This window comes from Myotis nattereri (assembly GCF_964212035.1).
Source record: "Myotis nattereri genome assembly, chromosome: 15".
NCBI classification, from domain to species: Eukaryota; Metazoa; Chordata; class Mammalia; order Chiroptera; family Vespertilionidae; genus Myotis; species Myotis nattereri.
Window position 1 is genome coordinate 7,560,727 of NC_138090.1, and position 12,497 is coordinate 7,573,223.

A 12,497-nucleotide genomic window follows, 5' to 3' on the forward strand; every position below is an offset into this window, starting at 1 on the left:
TTCGTCTTGAAAAGTAAATCCAATTTCTATCTCCTTAAATTCAAATCAGCTCTTCCACATTCAATTGTCATTTATTTGATAACAAATCTAATCTGTAATCTTTCATTGCTGCACACCGAAGCTTTGGTCTCAGTCTGAAGAAGTATAATGGCAAGTCCGCAGATATATCTCCCTGAACAAACATGACAAGAGTTCTACTAAAGGAATTCTAAGGCCAGTTCAGGAAAAAGGTTCCACTCTTGCCGGCCAAGTAATGTGATTAGGACACACTGACTACTGGGTCTGAATCCCTCCATAGTGGCTGAAAGCAGCCAGTGAGATAAAAAACGGAACGCTAAATGATACTATGGCTCTCTTCCTACATTTTTTCCTGTTCATCCCATTCACAACTATTCCTGCCAAACCTAGTTTTTAACTACAGACTTCTTTCCTAACACAACACTTCAACTCAAAGTTCAGTTTAGATCAAATTGAGTGAATATAAATACTGAAAATTATTTCCCAAAAAGAACATGTTAATCAGTTTTAGTTAGATAAGCTACTTACTTTAGAAAATACAATAAAAAGTGCTACCATTTAAAGATTTAAGTTCTGTTTTGTTGTATTTTATTTTATTTTTAAAACATGGGTTGTTATGAGGACTTTACTTATTAGCTCATAATCTCATCACTGATGATTTGAAAGCTAGTAAAATTACTATATACACACCTGGCAATTTCATGATTCATTATTTGACAATTGAAATTAGATAAATAGAATTAAAGGGGACAAGTAGGAATGTTGACTTTAGTGCTTAGTGATCGATGATGAAACAAACGAGCTGTATCAATTTAACAGGGTAAATGATGATGATATTTTCGGTTTACATGAGTATGGAGGTAACTGTCTGATCACAGGTACATAATACTGAGTTTTAATATTGGAGGTATCACATCCTACTTATGTTGAATAAAAAGCACCTTTCTTTCCAAAAGCTCTACCTGTCCAACAAACGCAGAGAAAGCTTTGGTACTGTCACGGCCAGCTGCTGCTGAATGGTAGAGATTCACCCATTCCCTCAGAAGATACTCTGCCTTCTCCCTCAGGCCTGGAGGATCATCGTACTCTGAGGCTTGAGAGATCCCAGAATGCATCATAAAGTTAGGGCCTCCATGAGCACGATCAATCATTGCTTCATAGTTGGATCGCACTACTTCCATCAGCTGGGGCAATCTAGTACAATAAATCCAGAGTGAAAATCAGTCTACTCATGGTTGTGATTTCACAGACATACAGTTGGACAATTTGCTCATTTAGAAACCACAAGAGTGATGATCACTTTACTATTTCCATATTTAAACAAAACTATCCTTGGTCTCTTCCTTTCTATTTACTCAGGAAGACACAATAAGCAAATGACGGACCTTTTTACAAAAAAACAACAAAACAAAAACGGTGCCCACTGAAATGGAGCTGATGTTCATTGTCAACAAGTATTCACTGCATACCTAGTATATGATATTCAGTACAGTGTACCTACTATATGACATGACTTATGTTACTATCTATCTTAATGCTCAACAGCTCTTTGAGATATTATTTCCATCTTATACAAGAAACAGGTTTAGGGAGGGTAACTAAACTTGCCTAAAACCAGATAGATTTTAAGTGGCAGAGCCAGGACTTAAACACAGGACTCTGACACCAAGTCTAATAATAATAGTGCACGTATTGCTCTACAGTAAGAAGGCTTGGCAGTTAGTTAAGCTTTCATACTTCAAGGGACAATATTAGACCTCTCTAAAGTTACCCATATGTTGTAGGTAAAGCAGTTACAATAGGTAATGTTAGTAAGTCTGCACATTCATTTCCAAAGCTTTCTTAGAATGCTGAATCCACAAATCCCAAGCATTTCATCCTCACCCTTCTGGAGCATTGCCTCTGGAGTGAGCATTAATTCTCATGAGGGTTTCAATGGTGTGGAACAGATCAGCCTCAGTAATATGGGCAACACTCCTTTCATCCACCAGCAGGATTTTTACCAATTGCATAGCAAATGCAACAGCCATGTAGTTTAAACCATTCTCCATTGACTGGAAACACAGAAAGCACAATGTAAGAAAAACACACTTCCCAACTACCAGAGCCCCTTCTCCTGTTCAGGAAAACTCCTTCCGTACCTGAGCTAGGTGAAGATCATACTGCTGCATATTGACCAAATGATTGCGAATTAGCAGCTCCACTGCCTCCACGTTATATTTATATTCATCCCGACATTCAATTAGGCACCTAGAAAAAGTCAGTATTTATTTATATAGGCTTAACTAAACTGTATCAGATAAAACAGCCCATTTTATTCGATGATAATTTATTCCAAATTAATAATGTGTTGAGATTCAACTGCAAATCAATATCCAAGATTCAAAATAGCCAGTAATGAAGTAGAAGAGACAGGTAAATGATGATATTTTCGGTTTACATGAGTTATGGAGGTAACTATCTGACCACAGGTACAGTGTTAAAACACAAGCTTTGCTTTCAAAACCTAGAAAACAAAGTCCAGCCCTGGCCAGTGTGATTCAGTTGGTTGGGTCCTCCCGTGCACCAAAAGGTCGAATGTTTGCTTCCTAGTACGGGCAGTGCCTGGATTTCAGGCTCTATCCCTAGGTAAGGGACATGTAGGAGGCAGCTTTCTCTCCTTCCTCTCCTTCCTTCCTCCCTTCCTCCCTCCCTCCCTTCCTCTCACTCTCTTAAAAAAAAAACAATAAAAACATTTAAAAAAGAAGAAAAAAGCATTCCACTTAAGACATTAAAATATTTATATATCAACACCACTGTTATAAAATCAATGAAGCCTTTTAAAACCAACGATCTACAACTTATTCCCCAAAGCAAGGTACTGGTTTTCTGTATCCGTCATGGGCAGCAGATGGAAAAGGACAACCATTCAATAATTCTCACTACCCAGAATTAGAAATTCCAAATGTCCCATTTAGCCTCCAGGTTAAAAATAAACCTCTAGACCTAAACAGGGTCAGGTATATCAGAAGGCAGTCCAATAAACATTACTCTTCTGAGATGGCTACTGACCTTGTGATCTGTTTGTTACACCACGGCGACCCATACGCCCGGCCATCTTGAAGAGCCTTCAAGACCAAGAGGTGGCATTCCCTGTAGCGCAGCAGCAAGTCAGCATCAGCACCACTTGTGGCATCTAGTAAGCCCTCTACAGCCTATGGAAGAAAGAAAGGGTTCAGGACCATGAAAATATAGTGTGCAGCCTGACTATCGAAGCCAAAACAAACCTGAATGCAAACTACAAGATACCAGAGTTAACAATCTCTCCCCTCACCAAAGTCCTTTTCACTTACCTAACACGCATACTAACTAAATTCTAACTGGTTTATGCTCACTTTATGTTCTTCACTATCATCTAAGACTCCACTGTCCCTTCATAGTCAAAATCCAATGCTCTTCACCTACCCCGTACCCCATTACCCAAATACTTGGATCAATGTGTCCCTCAAAATCTAAAGGGCTATCTTAAAGTTTCTTGAGTAATCGTATTTCCAAAAAAAATCGTGCCAAAAGAGATGTTCCACTTCACTGTTTTTAGCTACCATGACTATCTTTTATTCTGGAGAAAATCACACGCTTAGTGCAGAAGAGACCTTGCTTTTTATTAACTTTTAAAATCTTTTTTTTTTTTTAATATATTTTATTGATCTTTTACAGAGAGGAAGGGAGAGAGAGAGAGAGTTAGAAACATCGATGAGAGAGAAACATCGATCAACTGCCTCCTGCACATCTCCTACTGGGGATGTGCCCGCAACCCAGGTACATGCCCTTGACCGGAATCGAACCTGGGACCTCTCAGTCCACAGGCCGACGCTCTATCCACTGAGCCAAACCGGTTTTGGCTAACTTTTAAAATCTTAAACGTAACTTAAATAGATAATAGTGCAGGTCTCTGGATATTTACAAGCCTAGTTTCTTCTGAAAGTCATAGTTTAAGAACTCACCTTCTGGAGCAATCCAAGAGCAGCTATGGCATCCCGAGAGTTTCGAGATAATACTACAACCTCCAAAAGACTTCTAAGAGCTTGAGCTTGAGGGTTCATGGCCAAAGCTGGTGGGATGGCATGTAGGTGCTGCTCTAGTTCTGTAATGCACTTGTCATAAATTTGAGCTACATCATCCGTTGCCCAAGCTTGCTGTTTTAGAGAAGAAAATAACCAAAAAAGAAATAAACATGTAGCAAGTTAAGTCTCCCCACCCCCATAGGCATATGTAGCTTCCCCACACACACACACCACCCCCCAAACCATGGAGGGTGTGGCTCAGTGGGCTGAGTGCTGTTCTGTGAACTGAAAGGTGGTAGGATTGATTTCCATTCAGGACACATACCTAGCTTGTGGGTTTGATCCCTAGTCACGGTGCATATGGGAGGCAACTGATCAATGTTTCTCTTTCTCTCCCTTCCCTTCTCGCTAAAGTCAATGGAAACATATTAAAAAAAAAAACAAAAAACATTATCAAGACACTTTTGTAAAACCTGAATGAAGTCAAAGGATTACATGGTAACGTATCAGCGCTACCTTTCTGATTTCAATGGCTGTACTAAGGTCACACTCTTTCTGTGTAGAGTGATTGGAACATCAAGGTCAGCAACATGTTTAAGTGGTCCAGGAGGAAAATGTTTCCCCCTAAAATTTTTACTTTTCTGTAACAATGGTTTAAATTTTCCAAAAAACTAACAGGGGAGCTATGTAAATTCCTCCTAAACATGAAAGAAAAATCAACCTCATGGATATTAGAGGGGGTGGGGGGAAATCTCCTGTATGCCATGTTGATCTGATGCAGAGAATATTTATACTCAACAAAAACTGGGTATTTTTTCCCCTTTAACTTAAGTTCCTAGGAAGCAAGTACAGATTACATAAAAACACTCAAATTAAACTATAAAACTCAATGTAATCCAAGGCAACTATTTACCTTCATGGGTTGAGCTAAAAATCCGGTGGGCTGACTTAAATCATTCGTAGGCAGGAAACCAGGCACATTGCGTGCAAATTCTTCATAAACAGCCAACTGCTTTGGGTCCACACCACCAACCTTGGAGAAGAAAACCTAGTTTGATAGGATCCTCACCATAATTAAAGGAAATTTTTTTGCAAGTGGCAAGTTTGCATGGAAGTAAGCACAGGAGTACAGTACGTAATAGCATGACTGAGTATGCATGCGCACGGACACACAGTTTCCCATTTCCCAGAATCCTGTCAGTCACCCTCATTTATAAACTTATTAAGTTTTTCCACTGGAACATGCCTCAAATAGGACCACACCACTGCCAATTTTCCAATGGAGCTGGTTTTAAAGATAAGATTTTTCATCATCTTCTTGTCAATAAGCAACTAGCAATAAAAACCAAGTACCCAAAAGGAAGACCAAGTTGGGACATATAAAAACTAACAGGCAATATGAATGCTTTACAGCAGCACTTCAACAAGTGGGGGCACACATCTAAGCTATGCCTATACCTTCTCCACAGGTTCATTCCCTTTAAGTAAAATTCTACTGAGGTGAGATACTTTCTCTAAAACCCTAACCCTAATCGGTGAAGAGTTTAAGCAACAAGAACAGAAAGAAAACAAAGGGAGAGACAGAGTCCCCGGTTCTCACTTTCAGTCTTATTTGTTCTGGCATCCGCTCAGCTTGGTATGTTAACACAACAGGATCACAGTACCTGCGCCCTTCTTGCCTAGCATGTTTTCTCAGCTCAAATTCCTGCAAATAAAACAAAGTCACTGAGGTTCTTGTTATGAGGAACTTTCTTAAACATAAAAAAAATAAACCCTTAAGAGGCAAATGCTAAACACTTACAGTTGCTAATCTCTTGTCCATCTCAGGGCCTGCTTTTTCCACTGCAGTCTTCTGAATAAAACAGCAAGCTAATTCACAATTGTCCTGAGCTAACTGAGCAGCTGCCTGATCCATCATTTCCCTTTGTTGTGGGGATGCAGTCTATTGGGAGAAGAAATTAAAGAAAAAGATTTCAAGTTTTCTGTGGACAAGACAGAGAGGGTAATAGGAAATTCAGTGCTTAGACATATGAATTTTAAAAGTTCTCACTTTACTTATGACCCATTAGCTATGAGCATGAAATAGTCTGACACTCCTCTTCAGCTATGAGATGAAAATACCACTCTCACCCAAAACATCTTACCAGGTTGCTGTGACGATGATAAAAAATATGAAAACAGAAAAGCAGTAAACAAAAGCAGTACAACCATAACATCTAAGACCCAAAGTTAATAACTAAGTTATTTGTGCTGTATGTAGGTACGTACAACATTACTTTAAATATTTTGTGCTGTTCTACTCCAAGTGCTTTAATTTAGATTCTTCACGGTAAACTGAATCAAGTTAACTTATGCATTTAAAAAGACCTTTTAATTATTTAAAGAATAAATATTTGGGTATCTACTATCTGTCAAACATTGTACTTAAGATACAGTAGTGAACAAAAAGACACAATGCTTCACCTAACAGAACTTCATCTATGAGAAAGGAAGACATAAAATAAATATGGTGACTATTAGAATAAGTAGAAATGCAAAGAAAAGAAACTCAGACAAGCAACAATCAGTTTTGTACTACAGCACAGAAATAATCAACTTACACGAAGGGCTGAGGCAAAACTGTTTTTCAGGTTGGTGGATATGCTCATGAGCAAAGGTTCCCTGCAGGTAATCATAGCCATTCCAGCTGTCAAGTTACGCATCATGTGATGAGCTGCTATTCGCATTCGAGATTCCTCAGAATCCAGGGCAAAATCCTTCCTGACTATTTGTTCACAAGTAGTCATGGCAATCTTAATTGATCGATCCACCACAGGATGGACCAACTCCTGAACAGCCCGTTCAATTGCTTGGCGCACACACTGCTTCAACTGTGGATGGGCCTGAAACAAGGGAATCTAGGAAGGGAAAAACAAGTCCAGTCAACAGCTTGTTTAAATAAGACAACCCAATTTCTATCAGTAAGCACACCCATGATTTTAGAATTACTTCAAAGTTAACCATTGACTACCAATTTCTACTTTAAAGTAATCAATAAAAAGCCCAGGAATCAAAAGTTGGGCTACAAAGAGGAAATAGCATTCAGCATACCTTGAGATGCAAGGTAATATATGTGTCTTTGATTTTTAAAAAGTTCTACTGTTCATTACAAGATACATTACCTACTTAAAGACACACTACTTGCTTAGTTCAAATATGTGACTCGAGTACTCTCTTAAAAAGTAACTTCTTTAATTGGGAAAATGGAAAAAGAATCAAGTTTACAGAGAAAATGCTTTCTACAAAATTTTTTATTGCTACAAATAATTCCTCAGAATAGCAAGAAATTTTGCATTATCATACACTGAAGCCTCTGCTTAAAAGATTTTCCAATCTTTTTTTTTTTTTTAATATATTTTATTGATTTCTTACAGAGAGGAAGGGAGAGGGATAGAGAGTTAGAAACATCAATGAGAGAGAAACATCGATCAGCTGCCTCCTGCACATCTCCTACTGGGGATGTGCCCGCAACCCAGGTACATGCCCTTGACCGGAATTGAACCTGGGACCTTTCAGTCCGCAGGCCGATGCTCTATCCACTGAGCCAAACCGGTTTCGGCAAGATTTTCCAATCTTTTCTCTGCTAGAAACTATGCCCTAATACTCACTTGGTCTCTTTCTTTTTTAAGAAATCTTTAAAAACATTCATGAACACAAAAGTATTCGGATTACTGGGAGTAATACAAAGAGGAATCACAATTTCTAGATCTAGATTTTTCTTTCAAAAACTAAGTGCACATCCATACAAAATAAGAAATACCAGGTCTCTTTAAAATGTTTCCAAGTCCTTTAAATCCAAATGGTCAATGGATTAATAATGTTACTCCTGTATTTGTGAATATTTTCTAAAAAGCAAAGACCATAAAACCTCCAAGTACCTGATTTTAAACTAAACAAATGTTAAGCATAATGAAAAGCAGAAGATAATTATCACTCTGAATATAGACAGTAAAATGCAACCTTTAAATAAAGGACCGATGGGAAGTTATTTATAAAGTTAGTCCAGACTGCCTTCCAGAACCAGGGCACAGAAAAAAGAATGAAGTTACTTCTGGGCTTTAACCTAGAGATTTGTACACACAAATGAATCAGCTCAGTTTCAGCTCCTGACTAAAAATGGCTTAATGCAAGGGTAAGGTGATATGCTAATGAAAATAGAGAGCAAAAAGCTATAGTATACACTGAGACTCTTCTGAACTCGTCTGCATTAGACACTCGTACAGATAGTGATTATACAGGGTGGGGCAAAAATGTTTATATGGAAAAATACAATAATTAATAGTTGTTTTTGTGTACTCACAACTAGAAACCTATTTTTGCCCCACCCTTTACTGCCAGCTTTTTTTTTTTTTAACATATTTTTATTGATTTCAGAGAGGAAGGGAGACATCAATGATGAGAGAGAATCATTGATCGGCTGCCTCCTGCACACCTGCTACCAGGGATCAAGTCCGCAACTCAGGCATGTGTCCTAACGAGAATTGAAACTGTGACCTCCTAGTTCACATGCTGACGCTCAACCACTGAGCAACACCAGCCGGGCACAGCTGTCTTGCGTTTTTGTTTTGTTTTAATAGTATCTAAGCGCATTTAATTTCATAGGTACTTAGCAAACAAGATGTAGTCACTGCAAACATTCACAACTTCCTCCCATTTGAGACAGACTAGATGTTAAGTGGAAGAAAAATACCAAAGGCCAGATCTTCATTAGTACTCACTTTTCCATCAGTCTCTTTGTCAAAATAAAATCTCATATATTGGGTTGAGGGTCATGGATGGCTACAAATTTTTACCATCCTAATAGGGCAGGGGGTGCCTCTCTGGTTTGTATAGGGAGCCAGCTGTATTGATTTTAATCATGGATCTGGATATGCTGAACCAATTTAAACGATACCTAGTCCCAATGACTACTTTTAGAGTAGAAAACATCCCAGTTGTACTACACAGCAGTGCCCAATCTCTGCTCTCTGCACAAAAATCTACAACCTAGGAATCCAGGAAGGGAAAGGGAAAGGGGAAGGTAACCAGTGACACAAAGTAGAAGTTTGGGGATGGGATGGTGTTTACTTACTGTTGGGTTTAGAGTAATATGTGGTGCCAGGCCTGCAAGGGAATAGACATTGATGTCATGATAGCTGTACTGTGGCTGTGGTGGAACAGTGGCTGTGCAGGTGGTACTAGTAGCTGGTGTTGTAGAAGTTGCTAAAAGTAAAGAGACAAAATAAGAGCTAATAAAAAAAGCATGTTTCTTGACTTTACTATAAAATTAGCAGGGCATCAAGCAGCTTTTATTTCATTAAACTAATTGGATTAGAGGATGGTGGTATAGGGGAATGACAAAGGCCGCATCTTCCCCACCCTGAATTACCATAAGAAAAATTTTGTAATTTTAACAGAGATTTGAACAAAGTATGTAAAACTATGTGTGGCAGTACCCATAGCACAGAAAGCAATTAAGAGGTTATGCAGCATTTAGCAGGCCTAAACCTTGGATTATTCCTTATTATAGATGTCTATTTTCAATCTAGGCTGTTCCCTGGTTTCACCTGGGAATTTTTAGCTACTGAGGGCTGAGAGAGAAAGAAAAGCTGGTTTATTCTAACCATACCTCCCAATCATCTTTATTGCCCCAGCACTTATAATCACCTTGACCTTCATAAAATAATCCAATCCCCTAGAAGGTCTACCTGGTCTGGTCATCCCCAGATCTGAGGAATAACACCGGCTGTCATGCCACAGACTTCTTTCTGAGACCTCACACAATATAAATAACCGGTTTAATTAATACCACCACATGAATTACTCAGATACACTCTAATATGGTACGACAATGTCTAAACATTGCTAACATTTCCTTAATAATTAGAATGCACACCAAAAAGTACACAAAAGTTCCAGGACACATAATGTTGAACAATTATAACTTGCTATATGCATGCAAATGTACCATTTAAGAGAACATTCTGGCAAGTAAAGGGCAGCTAACCATTATACTTACTTGTGGTTGTGATGGGAGGAAGTTCTTCTGGCTGCTTGACATCTTTCTTTGGAGCAGAGAGCTGCTCATCTAAGTTCTTTAGGCGATCTTTATCCTTTAGGAGGTTTCCAGGTTTTAGCTCGTTGATGTCTAATGCAAGGTTCTTGCAGAGGACCTCAATCTCAAACTTCAAGTTTAACTGCATAATTCCAATAATCGATTAGAATTTTAAAAATAACATTTTAGCTTTATTCATAACATAAATGATTTACCGGATTGTTACAATGCCTTCCCCCCAATACTCTACCTCTCCTATAAATTTAATAACGTGAAAACAGAGAATGTTCCAAAGGATAATGAAGCAACAAATTTACCTTTAAGTCATGTTCCTGATGTAGCTCAGCTAATACATTCATAATTGCCATTGTCCAGGGGTTGGGTGGCCTAAAAACCTAAAGAAAATCTATTATGTTAAACTGGACCCCACATCACTTCAATTTGTATTTTTAAAATAGTTAAGCATGTATACTTATGTGGCTATAAGTATAAGTGCTCCCGCAAAACCCCTAGCCTCGTACATAAAATTTCAGAAAAACACCAAAACTCAAAGCCACCTATTAGATATCAGTCCTTTAATTTACTTAGCCTCTCTCATTAGAAATACAACTTTATCTGAGGAATACTGACTGAACTAGTGCTATTCATAAGAACTAAGGACACAATTTCTTGACCTTGTGCTGAAATTAACTCTTAGAATTTAGCCATTAATAAAATATTAAAATCTACTCACCACGCTACGAATGCTAGACTCTAAAACTTTGGCAACGAAGGGCACCACATAGAGCAATTCTTGCTGTCCTTTAACATAAGCCTCTAGCAGCAAAGACTTGACATCCAAGTCCTAGGGGGGGAGAAATAGTATTTTTTAAAAGCTAAGAATATACTTCAAAACTCTTCACAAAGACACTGTGCCAAACTTATCCTCAAAAGAGAAATCAAAGTAATATTTGACTTTTGCCTTACAAAAAAAAGAAAGGAGTGACAATCATAACTTACTGGCTTCTGTGCATCCTGATAAATGATGTGGGGCCATGAGCATGCAATTAGGGATTCAAAACATGGACCAAACTCTTACATGTACCCATTCATTAAAATAGCCCCAAATAAAGACTTTTAGACATAATAGCTATATGAACATTCTCAAATTTTACATGAACTTTTAGCTGGAACTCACAGTATGTAAGATGGGTTTATTTTTAGCTAGTGTGATCATTCCTAGCCAGTGTCCCAAGTTCTTCAGCAAAGAACGATCTGAAAAATTGGCTGCAGCTTTATCAGAGGTCAAGAGCACCTGGGGGGGGAAAAGAGGCAGAATTAAGAAAGATATGAAAATGGGCTTATGGGGAAAAAAAACCTCAAATAAATGTTTGAGAATTCCATTATTCAATGTTAAAAACAAGCCATCAATCATGGACATGGACAACAGTATGGCGGCAGTGGTGGGGGGGGGGGGGGGGTTGAAGAGGGCATAGAGGAGATAAATGGTAATGGGGAAAAAATAATAAAAAACCCCAAGTCATCAATTATGAGACCATGCCCCCAAAGTAGATCTACTTCATACTATCATAGCACTATTTTGTTGTGTTCAGTGTCCTTTTTACCTTTTCATGCCTTTCTTTACATTTTATTTTTAATAGGTAATAAAACTGTATCACACAAAATACAAGTATACACAAGGTTAAAAGTGTGATTGATGTATGCTCCCACAGAAAAGTATTTTAAAACTCTGAAAATGTTAGGTAGCCTGAAGCAGAGATCCAACTGCAATTCAAATGAACACTCTAAAAAAAAAAAAAAAAAAAGATGACGGTCCATGCTTTTAAGTCCTTCAAGATGACAGACAGATGGAGAAATGTAACCAAGATCACAATCTCTATTGCAAATTGCTTTCTCTCATAAGGGGGACAGAACCATCACATAAATTAAAATTTGTAATTTAAAATTCCGTTTGAAAGTATCCTGAGATTTTGCTTTCAAGCGTGTGGAAGTTTTCATATATCCCAACCATTCTTACTATCAGGTAATAAAGGCTAAATACAGTTATGTTCCTTAGCTCCACCCAGCAACAGCAGAATGGCATAATGTCAGCTGTGCAACAGAAAAGAGCCAGGAATTCTTTTGCACTACAGCGTAACCTAGAATGGGGAGAATTCCCATACACAGGTTTAAATATAGTGCCGGCTCCTCAGCTAATGTCCCCAGTTATTCAACAAAGAATGATCATAGATGTATGCTGGTTCATGCAGTGTATTCGAAAAGTTATTCCCCCTAAGAAATAAAATACTTGAATTTTATGGAACAAGCATTCACTTCAGAAGAGCTTGACCTTAAAATAAACTGCTGAGAATCATAAATAGCAG

At 38.1% G+C, this 12,497-nt stretch overlaps 2 protein-coding genes across 2 annotated transcripts in view; one reads left to right on the forward strand and one right to left on the reverse strand.

Moving 5' to 3' along the window:
• Positions 1 to 12,497, forward strand: part of NLRC5 (NLR family CARD domain containing 5) — a 940,085-nt gene that overhangs the window by 888,814 nt on the left and 38,774 nt on the right. The gene's annotated exons all lie outside the window — the stretch shown is intronic.
• Positions 1 to 12,497, reverse strand: part of CNOT1 (CCR4-NOT transcription complex subunit 1) — a 74,946-nt gene that overhangs the window by 15,145 nt on the left and 47,304 nt on the right. The window contains exons 26-39 of the mRNA XM_081107942.1: positions 11,312 to 11,428; positions 10,868 to 10,978; positions 10,452 to 10,529; positions 10,099 to 10,276; positions 9,172 to 9,302; positions 6,662 to 6,958; positions 5,863 to 6,003; positions 5,662 to 5,766; positions 4,975 to 5,094; positions 4,002 to 4,193; positions 3,070 to 3,212; positions 2,160 to 2,268; positions 1,903 to 2,072; positions 981 to 1,212 (exon numbers count right to left, since the gene is read on the reverse strand). Of these exons, the coding sequence (XP_080964068.1) occupies positions 981 to 1,212; positions 1,903 to 2,072; positions 2,160 to 2,268; positions 3,070 to 3,212; positions 4,002 to 4,193; positions 4,975 to 5,094; positions 5,662 to 5,766; positions 5,863 to 6,003; positions 6,662 to 6,958; positions 9,172 to 9,302; positions 10,099 to 10,276; positions 10,452 to 10,529; positions 10,868 to 10,978; positions 11,312 to 11,428 (2,124 nt within the window). The remainder of the gene's footprint in view (positions 1 to 980; positions 1,213 to 1,902; positions 2,073 to 2,159; positions 2,269 to 3,069; positions 3,213 to 4,001; positions 4,194 to 4,974; positions 5,095 to 5,661; positions 5,767 to 5,862; positions 6,004 to 6,661; positions 6,959 to 9,171; positions 9,303 to 10,098; positions 10,277 to 10,451; positions 10,530 to 10,867; positions 10,979 to 11,311; positions 11,429 to 12,497) is intronic.